Raw genomic sequence first — 23,870 nt, forward strand, 5'->3', positions numbered from 1 at the left:
TTTTATCCCAATTCATTAAGAATGACCCCCTGAATCACAAAAGCCGTAGAATAAGTAGTTGAAATTACCGAAAATATTTTAACGTAAAGAGCGAGGTATTAGAAGGAGGTGAGCCCCTCATATGGGTAATAATTTCTGTTTGTTTTAAGTTTTATTGCTGTTCCTTACTTCCAGCTGAAAAAGCTTTTTCACTTTTATTTTTTAATTGTTTTTTTTTAAATAATGCTAGTAAATCCTGCTCTCCCTTCATGGAAATTTTCTTCTCCCATTACAAATTCTCGAAGGAAAGTTCCCCCAGCATATCCCCCTCTTCTCAACCCCTCCCCCAAACCAAAAAAATCCTCCTGAAAACGCCTGTATACTTCCCAATAACCATTACTATATGTAAGCACAGGTCAAAGTTTGTAACTTGTTGCCCCTCCCACGGGGACTGTGGGGGAGTAAGTCGTCCCCAAAGACATAGTTATAAGGTTTTTCGACTACGCTGAATAAAATGGCTATCTCAGAATTTTGATCCGTTGACTTTGGGAAAATAATTAGCGTGGGAGGGGGCCTAGGTGCCCTCCAATTTTTTTGGTCACTTAAAAAGGGCACTAGAACTTTTCATTTCCGTTAGAATGAGCCCTCTTGCAACATTCTAGGACAACTGGGTCGATACGATCACCCCTGGGAAAAAAACAAAAAAAAAACAAAAAAACAAAAAAACAAAAAAACAAATAAACACACATCCGTGATCTGCCTTCTGGCAAAAAATGCAAAATTCCACATTTTTGTAGATAGGAGCTCGAAACTTCTACAGTAGGGTTCTCTGATACGCTGAATCTGATGGTGTGATTTTCGTTAAGATTCTATGACTTTTAGGGGGCGTTTCCCCCTATTTTCTAAAATAACGCAAATTTTCTCAGGCTCGTAACTTTTGATGGGTAAGACTAAACTTGATGAAACTTATATATTTAAAACCAGCATTAAAATGCGATTCTTTTGATGTAGCTATTGGTATCAAAATTCCATTTTTTAGAGTTTTGGTTACTATTGAGCCGGGTCGCTCCTTACTACAGTTCGTTACCACGAACTGTTTGATATTAACATTCCAGGCAAATTTAAAGCGACATTAAAGAGAACTTAATGTCGGAAACGACATTAAGTTTCCGAGGGAACTTAATGAAAATACCTCGTTCCTTTGCATGAGTGTTAGATTTCAGTCCCCCTCAACCGAAAAAATTCTTTTTACACCTCCCAAGTGAACTTTCAGCTGTAGAACATGTTAATCCAAGCAATTCACGTCAGCGTAACAAACTAAGGATGGCAAACAGCACCCTTCATAATTCCAAAGGCATTTTCGCGCATTTTCCTGCAAAATTATGATTTAGTTCCAATTGTTCGTGTTTTTGCGAGCCAACCTCAAAGTGATACACCATCTGAATTCATGCCAATGTGCCACACTATTGCTGGCCTTCTGGCAACCTCTAGCACCCCCTCATCAATCCTAAGGCATTTTCAAAGTATTTTCTTGTTAAAAATCATATATTAAATTCAGTGGTTCGAGTTTTCATCTGAACGGAATTTAACAAAACCCATCTCCGCCAAATCATCCCTCCTTGATAAACCATGTCAATTCAAACCACCCTGTCACACTGTGACTGCACCTGTGGTATCCTCTGGCACCCTTCATTATTTCTAAGGCATACTCCAGAAATTTTCTTGTTAAAAATCGTTCTTTGAATCCAGTGTTTTCTGTTTTGCCAGTCACCTCTAAACGTGATACACCAACCCAATTAACGCCACCCTACTACACTATGACTGGCCCTCTGACACCCTCTGTTACCCATATTCATTCCTAAGATATTTCCAGGTATTTTCAGGATAAAAATCATAAATTAAACTCAATGGTTCATGTTTTTGCAAGCCATGCCCCAAGGTGATATACAATGGCTATCATACCACTATACCACATTATGACTGGCCCTCGAGTACCCACTAGCACCCCTCATCATTCCGAAGATATTTTCCAGATATTTTCTTGTTAAAAATCATGAATTAAACTCATTGGTTCATGTTTTGCTAGCAAACCCTCAGTGATACACCATATAATATCACGCCACCGTGCCACACTACGACTGAACTCTTTGGTACCCTCCAAGACCCCTCATCATTTCTAAGACATTTTTAGGCATATTTTTTTAACAAAGTGGTATTCAATTCCACTTTCCTCATTCTGACCGCGGTTACAACGCTTCCACCTCCAATTCTGCTGGCTTCCGCCCCAGCTCAACAGATTTCAGTTCCTATTAGGCCTGCTACGATACCAACTCCAAATTTGGCTCCGGTTGCGTCAATTCCGGTTCCCCAACTTCTGCCCCACATTTCAAAATTCAAGTTCCGCCAATTACAATCCCAGTTTCGCCAATTCTAAGATTTTGTATACGGCTGCCTCCGTGGTAATCTTTGGCTGGGCATCGACTATAGCAAGCTTACTATACATTTTTGAGCAATATCTTTTGTAAATATAAAGGATGAACACTCACATCTTATTTGAAAGGTAAAGATGAGATATTTAAAGAAATTGTGTAAACATGATAAAGCTATCGTTAAGTTGAATACTGACAATGAGAAGAATTCGAAATACAAAACAAGCATTAATGGGGAGGGTTGCTTGGCGAAAACACGAACCACTGGATTTAATGCATGATTTTTAACAAGAAATACCTGGAAAATGCCAGGATTGATGAGGGGGTGCTATAGGGTGCTAGAAGGCCAGCCGTAGTGCGGCATGGTGGCATGAATTCAGAATGGTGTATCACTTTGAGGTTAGCTGGCAAAAATACAAACCATTGGATCTAAATAATAATTTTGCAGGAAAATACACAAAAATACCTTTGGAATGATGAAGGGTACCAGAAGGTGTCGTATACCATCCATAGTGCGAAACGTTGACGTAAATTGCATGGACTAGCATGTTCTACAGCTTGAAATTAAGGTGCGAGGTGTTAAATGAATTTTTCGGCAAAGTGGGACCGAAACCTAACACTCCTCAAAGAAACAAGGTATCTTCATTAAGATGTCTCGGACATATCTCTTAATGTGGCTACAAATTTACCTCTAATAAACCCCCCTCTAAAGTTGCATGCTAGGGCGAAGTGGTCACATATTACCTTGGTGGTGTTAATATAAATACTCTTGTCTCGAAAAAACCTCTCAGAAATCACCAAATGCAAAATGTGTCTTTTTTCGTTTTCATGTTTCATTTTTCAAAATATGATTTTGCTAGTATCAAGATATAAATTAATGGAATGTAACAGGCAGGCACGTCTAATAAAGCAATAGAAACGAGACATTTTCATTTAGACCTCTCAGAAATACCTCTTAATATTGATTAAATTTACCTCTAATAACAACCCACCCCTCTCAGGAATTGCATGCTAGGGCGGACTAGCCACATATTGCCAGGGTGGCTTTAATTTACATACTCTTGGCTCAAAGAAACTTGAAATTTTAATTAAAACTTCTCATTTTGTCTCTTAATATGGCTTAAATTCGCCTCTAATAACAATCCCCTACTCCTCCCCTCAGGCATTGGTTGCTATAAGTTCCCACCTTTCTTTAATTCATGTTTTTTTTTGCTTGTATTTTATCTTTTATAAGTTTTTTTCACGTTTTATTGTTTCGCTTGTTCAGTTTTAACTACTTTTTCTGTGATTTCACGATTTTGTAAAGTTTTTCTGTTCGAATGTACAATGAGAGGTCTTCATTATTTAGATTTCTTGTTCCGCGAAAAAATTACAATTCGTAATCATTTACATAATGAAAAATCTAACACCATTGCTACGTAACATCTGCTATGTAACTTAACATGTCTAGGTTACTTTGGAACATTAATAAAATGTAGGAAAGCAGGTACACCAAAAATAGCAAAAATTAATAGCTTTGCTGGATAGTTACACGGTTGGGAGATAATTGTTAGAAAACACACAAAGGATAGATTTTTCGAAACGCTTGCATTAGAAAGTGTTTCCCGAGTAATAATAATAGAATGGCTTGTTGGTCCAGATGTCCAAGGCACGGTTCCATTGAGGGGAAGCCCTTTTCGAATCCTAATTCAGACACAAATCATTAGAATCTAAAGGTCCCCTGAGAAAAAAAGAAAAACCACAATGAAAGAAAAAGAAATCTCTTAAAGCATTACTTAACATCCCAAGTGTGCGCTGTGCTCAATTACAAGCGGGGATCCCCCTGAAGTCTAGCATGCACTGCGAGATTGCGTCATCCTAAACATGAGTGAATATTTAATCTTAAAATGTCTTGAAAAATGTCTTGTCGGTGAAATTGGTTGCTAGGAGCCCATCAATGGAATTGGATGCTAGGCCCCCCAAATGAATTTGGAGGATAGGGCCTCCAATGGTTAGGTTAGGGGCCTGATGAAATTGGATGCTAGGATCCCGATGGAATTGCATGCTAGCCCCCCCCCCCTTTCCGGTGAAATTTAATGCTAGGGCCTACAAAAGGAATTAGATGCAAGGGCACCCCAATGGAATTGGATGCTAGGGCCCTGACAGGATTGAAAGCTAGCCCCCCCCAGTGAAATTGGATGCTAGGGCCCCCCAATGGAATTGGAAGCTAGGGCCCCAATTGGAATTGCCTGCTTGGGTCTCGGTTGAATTGAATGCTAAGGGTCCGGTAGAATGGTTAGCTAGGGGTCCAATTTCTTGAAGGTTCCCTCCATGGGAGGGGTCCTGAAGGTTTCTCTCGCCTTGCCTCCGTTTTTTTAAGAATCAGAGAAAATATTAGGTAAGAACTAAAGAAATCATCAAGAAAAACGTCTTGAAGAAAAATGTCTTGAAATATCTTAAAAAATGGCTCAATAAAACTCATCCGCTTGACTAGTGGACTTTAACATTCACTATTACTAACAATCAAAAGTAAACAAACCCTGTTACGTGACAGCTTTTTTCAGGTCTCTCTAAGTCCTATTACGTTACAACAAAAGTGAACAAACTCTATTGCGTAACAGCTTTTTCCCTACCCCTTAAACATGTCCTATTACGTACGCAAAACAGGCAAAACTAAACAAACCCTATTATGTGACAGCTTTTTCCTGAGCCTCTAACAAGTCCTATTACCTAATACGCAAAAGGAACATTCCCTGTGACGTAACAGATACCTGCATCGCGAAGAAAACATTTCCAATGATGTAACAGACACTTGCATCTCTTAGAAAATTAATAACACCTGCGTCTTGGGGGGGGGTCGCCGTTCAACTTAAATCATTAAAGGAAGAAAGGAGCAATGAGTATGTGTCATTTTAAAAGCCTTATGGCGATACTACTTTTAACCCAGGTCACATACCCCCGAGTTAACTTTTATCCTTTTTCAGTTAGGCTGATTTAGTTTAAGTTGGACCGTCAACTTAAATTAGGATGCTCGTTGAGACATCTAGGTACCTTGTTTCTCAAGACTGGAACCTAAGTTTCTTAAAACGATCTAACAATGGTATTAAAATCGGATTAAATTTAAGCGTATTCGCCAGAAACATCCATGGTCCATAAGTTACTCGAGATATTCATTTAGGTATAGTATACCGATTGAAGCATGCAGGTACCTAATTTTTCAAAACTGAAACGTAAATTTTTTTAAAACAATCTACCAACAGTAATAAAATCACACATATTTTAAGTGTGAGTTTTTCAAAGAAAAGAGCTCCATTAAGCCAAGAATGAGCAAAAATAAATTCAAATAATCTTCCAAGCGTAAAACTACCACAAATCACTATCAATAAATAAATGAGACTCAATACAACTAAAAATTACAACAAGTAGACGAGTAAAACTCAAAACGAGCAAAAATTAACATGAGTATATATATGAGATATATATATATATATATATATATATATATATATATATATATATATATATATATATATATATATATATATATATATATATATATATATATTTGTGACCGGGACACCGGGACACAAATGACGACCGGGACACAGGGACACAACTACAACGGGGACCCCGGAGGGCACAGGGAGGATATATAAATGACGACGGGGACAGAGGGAATATTCGACTAGCAATCACCATCAACAAAGCTCAAGGGAAATCATTAGAAGAATGCGGTATAGATCTGAATACGGATTGTTTTTCTCATGGACAATTATATGTTGCATGTTTAAGAGTCGGTAAACCTGACATTCTATTTATATGCACAGACAAAGGGACAGCGAAGAATGTTGTATATTCGCAAGTTTTACGTAGTTAGAAACATATATATACATATATATATATATATATATATATATATATATATATATATATATATATATATATATATATATATATATGTATATATATATATATATATATATATATATATATATATATATATATATATATATATATATATATATATATATCTATATTCACAGGTGGGACACAGGGACACAACTACAATGGCGCGTAACTAATAAGGTGCGTAACGACTTGTGCGCGCGGGGGGGTTTGGGGGGCGCACAGCGCCCCCAACAACAACTAGTACTATATATATATATATATATATATATATATATATATATATATATATATATATATATATATATATATATATATATATATATATATATATATATATATATATATATATATATATATATATATATATATATATATATATATATACTAAGAGGTATATATATACCTCTTAGTATCTACGACGCTATTAAGAACACATGCATATGTTATAGAATGCATTCGCAGCGATATGTGAACGATAAATTCTTATAGCCGCGTCACTGCAAAATCCGCGTAAATCATGAAGAGCGATTCAGGCTCGTTTTTTAACACACAAAATAATGACCAGAAAAAGTATGGTTGTCTACCATAAAATACTTCATTACCATTATTTGGTAGCCGCTATACTATTTATGATGATGAAACGTTGGGCATGAACAGGAATTTTACAAAGAAATTGCAGGGTGGGAAGAGATTGCGTTTCATGATAGGTTAGTAATTAATCATTTTGGAGCGATAGATTCGCCAATTAATGTAGAAACCATCGTGATGGTGAACCTAATCAATTCCAGCTCAATCCTAATTCGGAAGAAAGAAACCAGGGCATTCAGAAGGATTAAGATTTATTAGAAAAAGGGAAAATTGACTGCTTCAGAGGGAGGGTTGACAGTCTACGATATCATTATTGTTATATGATTGAAAAAAAGAGTGTATAGTAATGACTATATTCATTAAAACTTCTTTTTTTTATATGTTTTTTTGAATTCAAAGTAGTCTCCTTTTTTAGAGTATGATAATATAGCCATTTTAAATCACTTTAAATGAATGAAGTGGCGATAAAAGATAGGAGGCTCTTCCTGTCTTGATCAAAACCCAGAAACATCAACAGGATATCAAGAAGTTAATTTCAAGAGCGAGGAAGACGAAATGATTTTCACATGTTCCTGTTATCAAGCAGTTCGTGGTAACGAACTGCAGTAAGGAGCGGCCAGGCTCAATAGTAAATGGAACTCTAAAAATACGGAATTTTGATGCTAAAAGATACATCAAAAGAATCGAATTTTCATGTTGATTTTATATATATATAAGTTTCACCAAATTTAGTCTTTGTCATCAAAAGTTACGAGCCTGAGAAAATTTGCCCCATTTTGGAAAATAGGGGGAAACACCCCCTAAAAGTCATATAATCTTAACGAAAGTCACACCATCGCATTCAGCATATCAGAGAACCCTATAGCAAAACTTTCAAGCTCCTATCTACAAAAATGTGGAATTTCGTATTTTTGCCAGAAGACAGATCACGGGTGCGTGTTCATTTGTTTTTTTTTGTTTTCTTTTTTTTCCCAGGGGTCATCGTATCGACCAAGTGGTCCTAGAATGTCGCAAGAGGGCTCATTCTAACGGAAATGAAAAGTTCTAGTGCCCTTTTAAAGTGACCAAAAAATTGGAGGGCACCTAGGCCCCCTCCCACGCTCATTTTTTTACCAAAGTCAACGGATCAAAATTTTGAGATAGCCATTTTGTTACGCATAGTCAAAAACCACAATAACTATGTCTTTGGGGATGACTTACTCCCCCAAAGTCCCTGGGGGAGGAACTGCAAGTTACAAACTTTGACCAGCGTTTACATACAGCAATGGTTATTGGGAAGCGTACAGACGTTTTCAGTGGGAATTTTTTGGTTTGGAGGTGGGGTAGAGGGGAGGGGGCTATGTGGGAGGATCTTTCCATGGAGGAATATGTCATGGGTGAAGAGAAATTCAATGAAAAGGGCGCGGGATTTTCTAGCATTACTATAAAAAACAATGAAAAAATAAACATGAAAAAGTTTTTTCAATTGAAAGTAAGGAGTAGCATTAAAACTTAAAACGAACAGAGATTGTTACGCATATGAGGGGTTCTAAAAATACTTTAGCATAAAGAGCGAGGTATTTAGGAGAAGATAAATACCTCGCTGTTTATGCTAAAGTATTTTTAGTAATTTAAACTATTTATTCTACGGCCTTTCTGATTCAGGGGCTATTCTTAAAGAATTGGGACAAAACTTAAGATTTAGTGTAAAGAGCGAGTTATTAACGAGGGGACAAACCCCCTCATATACATAATAAAAATATAAGAATATAAAAATTTGTTACGTAAGTTAATTCTTAAGTTACGTATATTTTTTACTAATAAAAACATTCGTTACAAATTAAAAGTTTTAGTTGCCTTTTAAAGTAAACGAAAAATTGGAGGGAAACAGGGCTTCTTCCTCACCCCTTATTTCTCAAAGTCTGATCAAAACTAAGATAAAGCCATTTAGCCAAAAAAGAATTAATATGCAAATTTCATTTTAATAATTTATGTGCGGAGATCCAAAATCAAAATCAAACATGTTCAGAAAAAAAAAACTAGTTTTTTTTTTACTGAAAGTAAGGAGCGACATTAAAACTTAAAACGAACAGAAATTACTTCGTATATGAAAGGGGCTACTTCCTCATCAACGCCCCGCTCTTTACGCTAAAGTTTGACTCTTTCTCTCAACTCTTCTTTTTAAAACAGTAAAAAACTTTAGCGTAAAGAGCGGGGCGTTGATGAGGAAGCAGCCCCTTTCATATACGAAGTAATTTCTGTTCGTTTTAAGTTTTAGTGTCGCTCCTTACTTTCAGTTTAAAAAGCTAGTTTTTTTTTTATTTAATTTGAAAAGGAAAAAGCCACCAATAACCATACATCCCACAAGTTAATTTTATAATCAATGAATTCACAGGCCAAAGATAGACAAGTTGATCATATTTAGTTTATTATAACAAAGAATCTCTGTAATCCAAAATTTCGAGTATTTTTCTTTAATTCAACATAATTCTAGTTTTTATCTGGGGGTCTTAAAAGAACCAACCTCTTAGAAATATCTTAATAGGAATGCAGAAAATGGAATTTTTATAAGGACATCAGGCTAAAAGTTTTTGAAGAGAATTCATTCAAGGTGGTAGTAAACAAAAACAAAGGGTCACCCACTTTCCACTGCCTGGTGTAGGCCTACATCCTGTAGCACCATATGTTCTGTAGAATTCTGCAACACGTGGCACAATCCCTCCATTGCTTGGCATAGTTCCACCCAGCTTGGCACTCGTCACGTGATGCACGTGATTTCCAAAAGTCGATACCTCCCCAACAAAACTGTCAAGTCCTTCCCCAGGCATCCAATTTTTACATATTCATTCATGGTCGTAGCCAGAATTCTATTCCATCCAGCATCTACTTAATTTTAAGAGAACCAGTACATACAGGGTACAAGGTTTTACGAAGGGGTGGGGGTTTCTGAAATCTGAGTCTTGGGAACATGAATCCACTATTTGGACAATTCAGATTGGAAGCTAAATTATGGGAAAGAATTGAAATTTCTAAAGAAGAAAAAAGAAATCCACGGGACAGACAAAAGCCCAGAGGGGAATCTGATTCCTGCTCTTACAACAAACATTGTTTTTGTGTTAATTCTTTTGTTTTTCATTCAACTCACATTTTTTTCCGTGTGACTGATTCTGCTTTCCGACCATATTTAAACTCTTCATAACAGTTTGAAATGGAGCTCTTCAACATTTTCTAAGACAATAATTCTAACCTATCCTTCACAGAAAAATACTATAAAAAGAAAAAGAATAGCATTTGCTATAGGGACTTTATCTGCAAAATCCCTGCAATCTAACACCCAGCAATCATGCTCAATAAATGTGATTTTTTCTACATAAAAGCCCTTAAACCTATCACCCCTTTTTACATTTACGACTTACATCCGTTTTTCCTAATGTTCCGAGAAAGATATTGAATTTCTAACATGTTCAAGGATTTCCCTTGGAGATTCTTTTTCATTTTTGAAACGCTCAGAAGGGTGCAGGAGCAGAAAATAGAAGTAACGCATGCCCAAGTATATGACACTTTGACATGGGAGCGTTCATTTTTCCCTTTCCCTTTCTAAAGCATAGAAAAACCAGTGGTAATACAGCAATAAATGTTCCCTTTAAGAAACCTTCAAGGGAAACAATTCTAATTAAATCCTCTTACTAGCCTATAGAAAGTAATAAACAAAATAAAACGGTTGTTTGCGCGAAAGGCAAAAAATAGCATGTTACATTGTTTTTACCTAATAGTTCGTGGAGAAAAAAAAACGTTAATCTCATTTTGACCTTTATTGTACTTAAGACATCTATCCGCCCATTAAATTTTTTTTTTATTGATTTATTATTACCACAACGCAGAAAGATTTCTCTTGTCGCGCATAAATACACAATAAACAATACAATAAAGTACTTGGAGTACAATGGTCAAAAATCCACTTTTCTGGTTTTAAGCTCCGGCCAGCGAAAAATTCAGATCCCATGATCTAATAGTCGGCCTGTTTCCCCATATGGTCTAAACAATTACGGCTTTTGGCCAATACACATTACTGCAAACAAGCGGGATATAGAGAATTTCCATCCTAGGGTTGGTCGAAAAGATCCTCCAATTGAAAACTTGGACCTAAAACACAAAAATAGAGCGCACAAAGAGGATCCGTGCACCAACACCATGTCTTGATCCTCCAAATATGCAGACTTAAATGTCTTGTGCCCCTCTCCACACATGGTTATCCCGGGATTACTTAGAAAATGATCCTAAATGATTAGACGTGAATAATCCAGTATCATTAAAATCACTATAGACACTGAGCGTATGTTTCACAAGCGGTACTCCGAAACTCGATATTTGATAAGCTCTTTGGATATGTGATGTGGTAAAAAATTTAAGACTGCCACCCTCCAAAGTAGTCGGATAGAGTTATAATTCCTAAGACTCATTTGTACGGAACCACTTCTTTGTCCCCACCTTTGTTTGGTCGAGTTAAGACGACAAGGATTTAGGAATGCCCTTCCCAATGAGAAGTCACATTGGGCTTAGACCCAACTAATGCATAGCCAAAGTACAAGCTTTTATTTCACATCAGGTCTGGTTGACGTCTGACAGCCCCTTCCAGTAAAAGTGCAAATGACAAGATTTCGAAAAACCTAGCCCCACCATTGCGCTTATAGGTCAAATCTCATCTGGACTTGTCTCAGTATACTCCAGGGTCCAAGCTATATCTGCTTCAGAGATTGTGTCTCGATCGCTGAGTTCTGATTCAGCATAAGCTAAGTCCAAACTCCATTACATGATCCTTCCAATCTGCAGAATTTCAAAAATAAGTTGAATCCTGATTTATTGCAAAACTACCCATGTCGAAGTTGCGGAATTTTAGCAAGGAGTTGCGAAAACAGTCTAAATCCTGACACGGTGCAAAAAGGACTGATTTCTAGTTCGACGCAAAAACGAGCTAAGTTCTAATCCGGTACAAAGCGAACTAAATGAAAATTATGCAATTTTGGTGACATGGTGAAAACCATCCAAGCCCTGGTCGATAAAAACGAGCCATGTTCCGGATCGGTGTGAAAACGAGGTAATCCCAAACTGCACTTGGTCTTCTTTTTTAAGACTTCTTCACCGCAGACAAATGATGGGCGTATCGCAGGTGCAGGTTTCTCAATTTCCAGTCTACACTTCTATTTCCAATCTACATGATTGACGAGAAAGAAAGGCCCATGGCCTCAACAAAAAAAAAAACCACCGCCGACTGCTTTCCAGCATAAAAATAGGCATTCAGCATCTTCTTGAAACCGTAACAGGGCAAGATACTTTTAAATGCAATGTTTTTCAATCAATGCTTTTCAAAAATATGAGGCTGGAGGCCAAAATTCAGTCCAAGGCCCCCTTCAAAATCATCTCCCCTCCTCGCCATCAGCTTTGCAGCAGGAAGGTAGCGGAGTCTATTTGATCGGCTTGAAACATTTTTGGGCATATATCTTGGGTCAATAGGACAAAGAATGAGGATTTTAACTGGAGTACACACCTTCTTCGACTTTTGCATGAAATGGCTGAGGTCTCTTTAAAAATTGTGGGATAAAAATATTGAACAAAGGGGACACATAGAGCTTAACATCACTTTCGAGATCACCTACATATGTACGAAACAACCTGGATCCGCTCGAAAATTGGTCGGCGCAGAGCCATAGGCAAGAATACTTCTTCAAGAAATTTTAGGTAGCCGGCTTTTTTCGACCAAGGCGCTAACAGGCTTCAAAGTTTCAAAAGTCGGGAATACCCAAGGCTACGAAACTTTGAAAGCCTAATAGGTCCTGGTCTGTTATAATCATTAAGGAAACTTTTCTTGCCCATAAGTATTCGTCCATCAAATTTCAAACAAATCTAAGCACTTTTTATTTGGGGACTCCTCGACAAGCCATCACAGAAATTCCGTATCTTCAGCGATCAATCCTAAGCGATAAGAATAATAAAATCAATACTAGCCCGACAGCTCCACTGACTCACATCTTGGCCCTAAGCCGTCCCACGGTAGCCTGTGTGCATCCCTGTAATACGACTTTCTCATGACTGTACTGTAAGATTGGAGATGTAGAGTCCCCATAACTCCCCAACCCACCTCCTCGAGCACCAATAACTCCGTTTCCTTTTTTTCAATATAAGCCAAATTCAATTTATTATTTCAGCAAAAACCTATTGTGGAAAAGAAAACTTTGCGTCTGATGATAAAATATTCGCACGTAACATCTTTACAAAAAACGACTTTCGTTGATAATATAGTTTAAAATTTTATTCAAAGAAAGAATCATTGAAGAACGGATATTATTTTCGAGAGCCAAAATTGAATATTATTCAAATGTAACACAATAGCAATAATTTTATAAGTTACCTAGTCATCCATTTATTTGAATATTTTGACTACAACAAAACAGAACAAAACTACAGCACACTATTTCAAAAAAAAAGTTGAATAAGACCCTTCTATGTTCAAAGTCCACTGGATTGGGGTCGGGATGAATTCAGCCATACAAGACGAAAAATAATACCGATATTTTCAATCTGTAAAACTGAAATACCCCTCCCTATCCACTCCCTTCATTTTTTTCTAAAAAGATTAGCGTCACTTGTGCTTTAGTAAAAGTATACTTCATTTTTTCTTACCCTTCATACCAGTTTGAAATGGAGCTTTTCAACATTTTCCAAGACAATAATTCTAACCTATCCTTCACAGAAAAATACTATAAAAAGAAAAATAATAACATTTGCTATACGGATTTTATCCGTATAACCAATATACCTTTTATTCCTTACCCTTCATTTTTTCTAAAAAGATTAGCGTCACTTGCGCTTTAGTAAAAAATATACTATATGTTTTGAAATTTTTTATTTACAATTTGGGTCCTAACTTTATAATACTATGCCGTAATACGAGATAGACATACCTTCATATTTTTTATTGTATATTCCTGTGACTCAGGTCACAAAGGCCCATTGCCTTCAATGCAGGAGAGTGAAAAAGTTCAAATATTCCCTAAAAGTCCGTTTTGAAATTAAGATCATTTACATCAGGGCTAGGAGTAGCCTAAGCCCTAAAGTCTAATAGCCTCTAGGAATAGCCCACGAAAATGTGATTTTATGGAAAGCCAATTTCTTTTTTCCTTACTACAGAATGAAGAGCCAAGTAAATTATGAACTAAAAAAAAAAACTATTAAAAAACAAATCTGATTATTTGTGACGCTGACACCCATATGAAAAATGAAACCATGCTCTATTCATTTGCACAAACAATAAAAATGGTTGATTACACTGGAATAGTTTAACAACAGTTGAGTAAAATTCGGAAATACTACTACTCTACAACTCATTTTGGCACGATTCCACTTGAGGCCAACAGAACTACGAACATCCCCCGCAATATGTTGAAAAACTTCACTTTCTACTCTCTTCTATTTCCAATTTCCTATAGTCCTTTTTTAGGGCCTCTTCTCTCAACATTAGAGGAATATGGCCCAAGAAAGATGGCCAAGTACTGGCCAAAATATAATTTTAGGCAGCCTATCATTCTTCATCGGCTTATATCATTCTTCATAACTTCTTATCTTGAACTTTCTTTAACTAAATTCAAAAATATCAACGAAGAGACTTGGGAACTCAGTCTTGTTGTCAAAGTAACTTGATGAAGTTAAGATCCTTTTTAGGAGGAATAACTAAGAAACAAATAGCTTTTTTGATTTTCCTAACTTTTCACATTGTCATTGTCGAACTTAGTTAAGATTTAGTCTAGTTTACATGAAAAAAAGTAACTGCGACTGGGAAAACTCGTCATTCGCGTCAGTGAGCAATTTGATTTTACCTTATGTTCACACAGGATTTTTGAGTCGGTCAATAATTACATCTCAGATGCTTCATTTAAGAAATTTCGATTTTTATCATATATACGACCATTGGATAGGGTAAGTAGAGAAAAAGTAAAAAAAAAAATTCAAAAAAGGGACAGTTTTTGAAAGGACAATCCAACTAAAGCAACGCCAATAGGATTTTTGTCTCTTTCAGCAGGTAGTGCTCATGGACCCCCATGCGTGTATTGTTACACTTAATTGTGGAAAGATTTCGAGAAAAGGGTTTCTAACAGGCCAATATTTCAAAATTATTTCATTCAGTAACGGAGCGTCATTTCAGGATTAAAATAAAATATGGTTTTACTACATAACAGCTGTTATATTGAATACCCTAATTTGATCATAACAGCGAATGCAAAAAACTTATAGATTACATTTACACGTTTCGGAAGTAAATAAAGTTGAATAAATTTACATATACATTTTGTAAATAAATTTACAAGCTTCAGATTTCAGCTTAACACAAATTGCTTAACACAAACCTAAAGACAAACACAGATCATAAGGCCTTATACCAGTACCCCACTCGTCCTAAGACACCATGTCCCTCATCGTTGCCCCCTCCCTAATTCAACATCCTAAATCTGACCCTCCAGGAAGGTTCTCGTTGAGGTTTTTATGAGAGTTGCACACACCCATGGCATGTGTATGTTTGTTTATATATACACGCATATTCACTTTGTTGTATTTTCATCCTACTGTTACAAATCAATTGAATAAATAGCTAAGCGTGATTAAGGTTATTTTTCTTCTTTTTTATAATTAGAAAGAATAGTTACCTGCTACTTCCCTCTTCATTTCTAATTCCACTTCCTTCGAAGCTCCCGCCATACGGAGTTTCTTTATGCTTTTTCGCAAGCAAAGGTGACTTTTTCTTGGCCTTTATTTCCTGTAAAAGATGTTCTTCTGAATCAGCTTCTTCCCCTTTATCTTTCTTCTCATCTGGAATTTCAGCAATCAGGCTAAAAGAAAATTTTGAATAAAACTACTTTTTGCAAATAGCTTTAAACATTTAACTTTAATGAACACTTAAGAAATAGCTTATAGAAGCCGACAAGAGACTTCCACTACCTCAGAAGTCGCACCTCTGAGGAGAGTAAAAACTTTAAATGTAAAAAATATTTCAAAGTAAATTTTAAGGCCTCATTAGTTGAAAATAAAATTGACAAGAAAAGGGGACTAAAAAAGAATCAACGAGGTAAAACAATGACAAAGCCAAAAATATCGAGCGTAGAGCTTCAGTAGAGCTAACAGACTTGTTCTCTTTCATCTAATTACTAAGACCTTACATTTCTGATGAAATGGTGGAAGTAGTCCACCAGTCTCATGGTCATGTTAAATTAGAATACACCTATTTTCGACCGCCAGTCCCAATAAAAGGGTGCCGGAATGACTAACTTTAGGAACTGAACCACTAATACACCTTCTCAACATTCCCAATTCCTTCAAATCCTTTCTTAAGACCTCTCCCCACCCCATTCGAGAACGAACTGTCTTTCGTTTGGGTCTAGATGGATCGCCAAAAAGATCAATCTTCAGCAACCTGTTATCTTTCATCTGCAAAACGTGTCCTAGCGGTCTCGAGCTTTCTTTCATTAGTCATTATAGTCCAATAAAACGTGGTAGAACCACATTTCCCTAAAGCTTACTCTTTTAAATAGGGTCAGTCAACGGGTACCCAAAGCAATCCGTAGACAATTCCACTGGAAAACATCTAACAAAGCCTCCTCCTTCTTCCGAAACGCCTATATATTTTAAAACTGTACTTGATCAGTGTCATCACTGTGGCCTCCAATGTTCTAATTTTGGTTCGTAGACTTATCTTTCTATTCTTCCCAACTTTTTTAGACTGTGAAAAAACACCCTGTGCCTTGGCTATTCTACTTCTAACATCTTCATTGCATGCACTATCTTTACTAACAATACAACCCAGGTGAGTGAAGTTGTGTATTTGATCCTTCCTGTCGTTACCCAGCATCACCTTTTCATCTTCATTTGTTCCTAGTCTAATCGACTTCGACACTCAAATCATCAGTATAATCTATATCTAGGATAACTATGAAATCTTTTTTTTGGGAAGCAAATAAAAATAGTTTTTCTTACTTTCCTCCACCAGGTTTTAATATTTTTTTTTAACGGTGGCTAGCTTTCAGACAGAATGAAAGCGTGGTTTTTAGATAGATACACTAAAAAGTAATCAGTAGGTTAAATAGAATTTAAAAGTTTGTTAAGTAAAAATTTTTCTGGGTAAATTACACAGTAGGGATGGATAAAAAGTTGGGGAAAATCTTTGAACAATTTTGCTTTAAGGAGAGGAATCAGATATAAAAAAATAAATCTCATTGGATTCCCCATTCAATGCTCTCTCCGAATATTATAACCACTGTAATGTTATAACCTTTGCTTAGCGAAGCTATATATAGCCTAAGGTTGTATACACAAGTTTGCTGATTTTGTAGGTTTACATTAATTTGTGCTTAATATTCACCAGTAATTGGTTAAAAAATTTTAAAAAGGTTAATTTTGATAGTGATTATTATATTCAGAAAGTATCAAGATTCTTACTTTATGAGATTCAAAACAATTCTTTTTAAAGATATCATGCTACTATATTTTACGATCATATACCAACCTTTGCTAAATAAGAGCATTCCAAGTTCCAAATGGCTAAATCTATTCGTTCAAATTAAATATATTAAAATTGATTTAATCTATTGAGTTAATTTTAGCATATCTATAAACAGCCACGCTTTCAATCTATCTGAAAGCTGGCCACAATTGAGCAATATAAAGAAACTGGCAGAGTAAAGTGAGAAAAACTCAGTTCGTCAAAAAAAAAAAAAATCCGAAACTTGTGGTTCTGGCAACAATTTGTTAAGATTAAATGGTCGAAACTAGACAGACCGATGTGTTACGCGAATGAGACTAGTGGAGCACGTACCCTTCTCTGATCTTCGTTTCTTTTATCCAAACCTTATTTCTGTGAACTAATGCGAAAAACGTAAAGATCAGTTTCAACGTTACGAGACAACTACTTACAAATAAAGTAGATTGTTAGTCTTTATATCAACAGGAAAGAACTCTGATGATGGACATGGGCATCTTACAATTCATGAGTTTTCATTGAGTTTTTTTAGTGTCCCCAATCCCCCAATGTCACCCCTTCCCCTTAAAAACAAAAACTATACATGTAACTTCAGAAGGGCATTAATTGTCAGTTCTAAGAAATTTTCATTTTCACAGATACTTGCATACTACTTCGACTACTAACAGCTCACTGAAGTACAAAACAGCTTAAGACTAATACAGCCACGCACGCGGCCACCGCAAATGTAAGCATGTTATATCGTATTTGAACCATACAAGAATCATACAAGAACATGCAATAATTTTTATTCTGGATTAATTGAGGTCCAATGTGGGCCCACGCCTCCCCCTCAGCCGTTCAGTAGAAATTTAGACATGTTACCCCTTGTTTCAAGCGGATTTATGCAAGAAATTTTGTCCTTGTTGATTGAGACAGAAACTTGGCCCTTATATTCTCCACCCAACCCCCCATTAACTCTTGTAATGTAAACTTTTAATGCAACATTAGGTAAGTTGCACCTGTTTTGAAAAGGAATCACACGAGAATTTTCAATCTATATGACCGTAGAAACAAATTCAGACAGTCACCCCTTTCAACACCCCCCTCCTCCCTTTTCCAGCTTGTAAGCGGTAATTTTGGCATGCAGCACCTTGTTTGAATCAAAAACGTGCAATGATTTTCATTATGTGCAATTCCAGGAACAAAATGAGCGTGTATTCCCTTGAAGAAATCTCCCAAACTTACCGCATGATTTTTCCAAGTGATCGGGGAAAAAGGGGACCCTACGGCCCTCTAAACTACCTCCCATCGCTAACTTCTCAGCAGAAAGACGGGTTCGCATTTTCTTTCTCCTCGTCAGCTTAGAGTCTATGGGGCAAGCACCCAGGGTCAATAGGACATAAAAATGATGATTTTCAGATGTACATTTCCCTTCTTTGACCTCCAATCTACCGGCAAGTAATGTTGAGCCAAGAGGACAACAAGAGGAACAGGGGTTTATATACTTGTGCTGATTGATATGCCTTCTTTTTTTTTAACCTAATAATAATCCTTCTAATTTCCGATCTATTTTAGTTTAGGGAATGGTCTTCACGCAAGTGGTACGCGGCAACTATAAATAACAAGGCAACACACTGACATCGTTGGGCAGTTATTAGTAAAATGATTAAGTGGAAGTCAGTCGGCCACAAACATAGACTCGATTGAAAGTGTAGCCCTAGCAATGTAAAACCAGTTCTCGTTAAGTTTTTCTTTGATTTTGTGCAGCCTGATTGGCTTTTTGTAACGCTTTGCTATCAAAAAACTTATGTGAACCAACTAGGCTTTAAGACGCGCTCTACTAGCCAAGAGTGAAATAATCTCAAGAGAGATACGGGATTTTAGCACGACGTTGCAGACGAAAATCAAACTTACTGCAATAATAGCTTCCGTTGCAATTGGTCACGAATGAAGAAGGTCAAAGCTTCACTTTCCAGGAAAAAAAAGTAAGAAAATACCCTCAGCTTTAACAACTAATCAAACGTGGCGTTTCTTGGATATGGGATCCATTTCACATAATAAAAGTTCTTTTAATCAGCCACTATTCAAAATTGCACGAACTACTGCAATATAAATTGTCATGTCTCAGGGAAAGTTCCATAGCTCAGCTTAACGGAATCTCGTCGAACACTGACATACAAATCACGGATGTAAAAGCATAAAATGAGGTGCAAAATATTGTGAGGTGGCTGAAATATTGGCTTCCTGTCTAAACCAGGAACTTCTAATAAGAAAAAAAAACATTAAATATTATCAGAAGAGGAAAAACTAACCAAAAAACTAAGTCACGTCCTTCCTTTTCTTAGATATTAAAGTTTAAGTATTTTATGATAAAACCGGGGACTGGTAAAAGATTTGAAAATGGACACTTTTCAATTGCCGAATTCACCAATATGTGTCAGAGAAAGATTATTTCAAGTTTTAGATAATAATTTGCTTACTGTTCTATCATTCCACGCAACTGAATTAACGCCATCTCTTATGGGCTCCGAACTTTCCAAAGATTTTAACAGTCAGTCAGAACGGAATTGGCTTGGACATTGGTATGTTGTCCGAGTTAATCCCTCGGACATAATCAGGTGTCCGATTTAATCCCTATAAGCGCAGTTTCTTCAGACCATGGAACATTTTATCAGGGTGACAAAAACTGACAAAGAGAGACACGTAGTTCTTCTTTTAGAGAATCAGATTCGAATAAAAATTCTGCAAGGAAAGAGCAGCTGCATGTTGTTTACCTATCTGCCACATTGCCCGGACAAACTACAGCCATTAGATTTCCATCTTTAGACAACCACCGAGCCACAGATAGACCCTGATCCAGAAAATCCGGATAAGGACAAGATTAACTTGCGGTCATCATCATGTGAGGATTCACTCCACTGTATCGGAGTTGAATAATTCGAACCTTTAGAGGCTAAAATACCCGGACAGAGAAAAATTTCCTCTATAGTACAAATTGTTAAAACCTTCAAAGAAGACACGAGAGGTACGTTTATGAGGAAATGGGGAAGTAACCTCGCCTTTCCTGATCTTCCCAATGCGGCAAAGGTAACTTAGTGACTAACCTGCTTATGCCATCAACTTTAGGTGGGAAGGAAAGGACTAAGCGAGGGTTCACTTTTAAGTGCAATCTGGGAATCATTTCTTTCAATTTTCAATTAATCACTTTTCAACTGACTTTAAAGCATATCTAAAGTGAAACATAAACTGTCCATTGTTATTAGATGTCCTACGTCACCCCAGCTAATCTCCTAAGTAGCCTCATGGCTAGTTTGGACATACACTGAAGCTAGTTCGGACATAAGCCAAAAATTGAAAATAAAAATATTAATAACCCTAGGACTTGTAAGCTTAGGACTTTACATAATTGCTTCAGACATATATTTTATAGCTATATTTTTTAATACTATCGCAGGCATTGCATATGTCTCAGCACCCAATCAGGGCTCTACCAAAGATTTAAGCTCGAAATATTCCCCGATCTCCCATATTATGCTTTTGCGTGTTTTGCCAGATTAACTATACAGAGGAGGAGAAATGATGCTCCTAGCTCCTTTCTTATAATTTCAAAATAAATATGCCTTAAATCTTTATTGGGTATTATTTATTATACCACCAACACTCAAAAAGTGAAGTCAGCTTAAAAAACATGATGAAAATATAATACTTTAGAGGCCAATTGGGCTATATATTTGTACATTAAGGGGGGCGAGGGTAACCTAACCCCACTCCCTAATGTGCAAATATATAGTCCAAATTACATAATTGCAATGTATTCTGTTACCTGCCACTTGTTTTCCATTTATCTTAAGCTTAATAAAGACATATAAAACCAGTTTGTTTTCGAGTTTTACACAGCGTAAACATTAAGACGGTATAATACATAAGTACCCTTCACTGTGATTGGCTAATCATAAAATTAAACTTAAAAGTTGCGCATCTCTCAGCTCACCAAATTACTCACAGGACACAATTTTGGAAACATATAATTTTTGTCCTGATTTATGGAAATAATGAGCTAAATGACGGTTGTTTTCATGTCTTCGTTTTCCCAAAGGGATCTCAGACAATTTCATACGTCGCTAGTGTTTATGTTCGCGTATCTAAACCATACACAAGAAGAGAGTGTATTGACATAACGTTAAAATACTGTCGTCTTTGGATTGAACAAGACTAAGTCTATGAAGCTTTGAATTAATTACCCCGAAAAGTACGCTTGGAAACCTACTGATTTCAAGACGGTGAACAATAGTTTGTTTAGTTTTTGAGGCAGAATTACTGTCAGCAAGATTTTGATTGGCAAATATCTTTTTGTTACCGAAGCTAGACGGGTGGCCTCTAGTCATTATTGTTAAGCCACTTTCATGAGAACCGCCATCAATTGATTCGTGAAAGCCTCCAAAGACACCCTCCTTCCTAGCTATTAATAAATCAACAAATGAAACCCTTCGAAAGCTATGCATATTTATATAAACTCGTACCCTTACACAGCAGGTGCATTAAAAAACGTAGTTTTCTAGGCGGGAAGACTTTTCCACGAAAATGAGAAGTTTAGGGAGTAACGTTGATTTTACCGGAAGGAGAACAAAAAGAAAAGTAGAAACTAAGAAAAAGCGCAAACTATGAAAATGGAGGAAGACTGACAGTGAAGACAGACATCGATGTATCACCTAAAAGCACGAATTTCTTGTAAGACCAACCAGCCAACTTGTCCCAATTTGTTCGTTTAAAGCTTACCTTAAAACTGATGATGGAGCCATTCCTGTATAGAGACTTTCTAAAACTAACATAAAAAAACTCTTCCGGAAAAAGCCTAAAAATACAGTAGAAAGATTCCTGAAAAATATTCGTTTACCCTCCTCTAATGCTTCAAAATAAAATGAGATGCAGTCCATATCATGTAATCGTAAAAAGCATATAAGAGAATAAATTCAGTACTCCTTTCATTAACTTCATATAAATCTACAGTATATCTTGGAGAGGCCATGATACTGCTAGGGAAAGGAGAAATAACTCAAAGCCCGAGTTTGCCAACTAGACAAGATTCCAGTCAAAATAATATTGTTCAAAATATTTTTAAGTTCAATCTTGGCCACCTTTTACTTTGGTTTATTTTAAATCTAGTTTCAGGTCGGACTTCTAGGAGAAAATCGAGACTTTGTAAATTAGACAAATAAAAGCATATAAATAGCAAGTTTAGAATAAGACAAAACGTATCTTCTTCCAATGACCAGAAACATAAATTAACATTTTTTAGCCTGCTTTGGATTAATTATTAGAAGAACTTGATGACAAATCTGGCCAAGCGCAATGCACAAAATTATCTCAGATAGTATTTGAGCACAAGGTTCTAAAACATGTTTTGTCCCAATCATGGTTGGTTCCCTTTACATATAATAGATTAGATAGGCAACACATCTTAAATATAACTAGTCAGTAAAGAAACTATCTACTCTTAAGACTAAAATAATTTATGAATGTGAGATACACCCTTTGGCATGTGTTCAAACAGGGGAAGATAGGTCGTATTCACCCCACCCTCTCCCTCACTGACTGTCCTAAAACATGCTTTCCCTCCAAGAATAATCATCTGACCCCTTTCCACCTTTAGGATCCGGCCTGTGTTCATCTGAGCCATCTCGCTTTCAGCCCAGCAATATGTAAAAATGTAAAAATAAAATCAACGATAAATAAACACAAATGCTAGGGAAATGCTTGGCTTTTGCCCTGAGCATGAAGAAAAACAAAAATGGCGTCTTTGGTGTACCTGTCAAAATTTCCTTTCCTAAATACCAGCAATATTTGTCGATTAAACACTTCTCGTCAAAGCAAACAATTGGAATATTGATTCCCTTAAGACATCCGCCTGGCATGATTAACCTCCTGTTGCATCTTAGAAACACCCTCTTGGAAAGGGGACACAGATGAATCCCATCTGTCAAGAGGAAAAGCAATTTAAAGCTTCTTCATATGAAAACAAAGCAGATACAGGTTCTAGTTGAACACTGTTAACTTTTAAGGAAGTTGGTAGCAGACCATACTTTAGTTAAAGAGCCGCATGAAGCGTGAACACTCTTAATAATCAGGGTATTATAAATACAGTCTGTCAAACTATTTAAAACGTCTGAACACTACATTATGTTTTATTGATCACTTTATCATAAGAATCATTCTAGCGGTCTACAGTTGATCATTAACCAAAGATCATCCAAGAGTCGCACAATATCTTTATTTTTCATGAAATACAAAACTATACTTTATTTTTGTTTGTTTAATTTTGCATAGAAAATATTTTCTACTACGATGCCTTCGCATATCCCCCGATACTGGGATTAAAATTTGCAACTTCTTGTGGTGATGACAAAACTTGATTTGACGTCGTTCATCGACTTTAATCTGGGTAAGGATTAAGCCTATTTTCACGGATGAAGGATTATAGATGGCCAAAAATCACCCTTTTCGCC

General features: G+C 36.4%; 1 protein-coding gene across 1 annotated transcript in view; it reads right to left on the reverse strand.

Moving 5' to 3' along the window:
• LOC136027058 (proton channel OtopLc-like) overlaps positions 1–23,870 on the reverse strand; it is a 428,472-nt gene that overhangs the window by 383,681 nt on the left and 20,921 nt on the right. The window contains exon 3 of the mRNA XM_065703987.1: positions 15,560–15,742. Coding sequence (XP_065560059.1) covers positions 15,560–15,742 — 183 coding nt within the window. The remainder of the gene's footprint in view (positions 1–15,559; positions 15,743–23,870) is intronic.

This window comes from Artemia franciscana, chromosome 5, assembly GCF_032884065.1.
Source record: "Artemia franciscana chromosome 5, ASM3288406v1, whole genome shotgun sequence".
Classification (NCBI taxonomy): Eukaryota; Metazoa; Arthropoda; class Branchiopoda; order Anostraca; family Artemiidae; genus Artemia; species Artemia franciscana.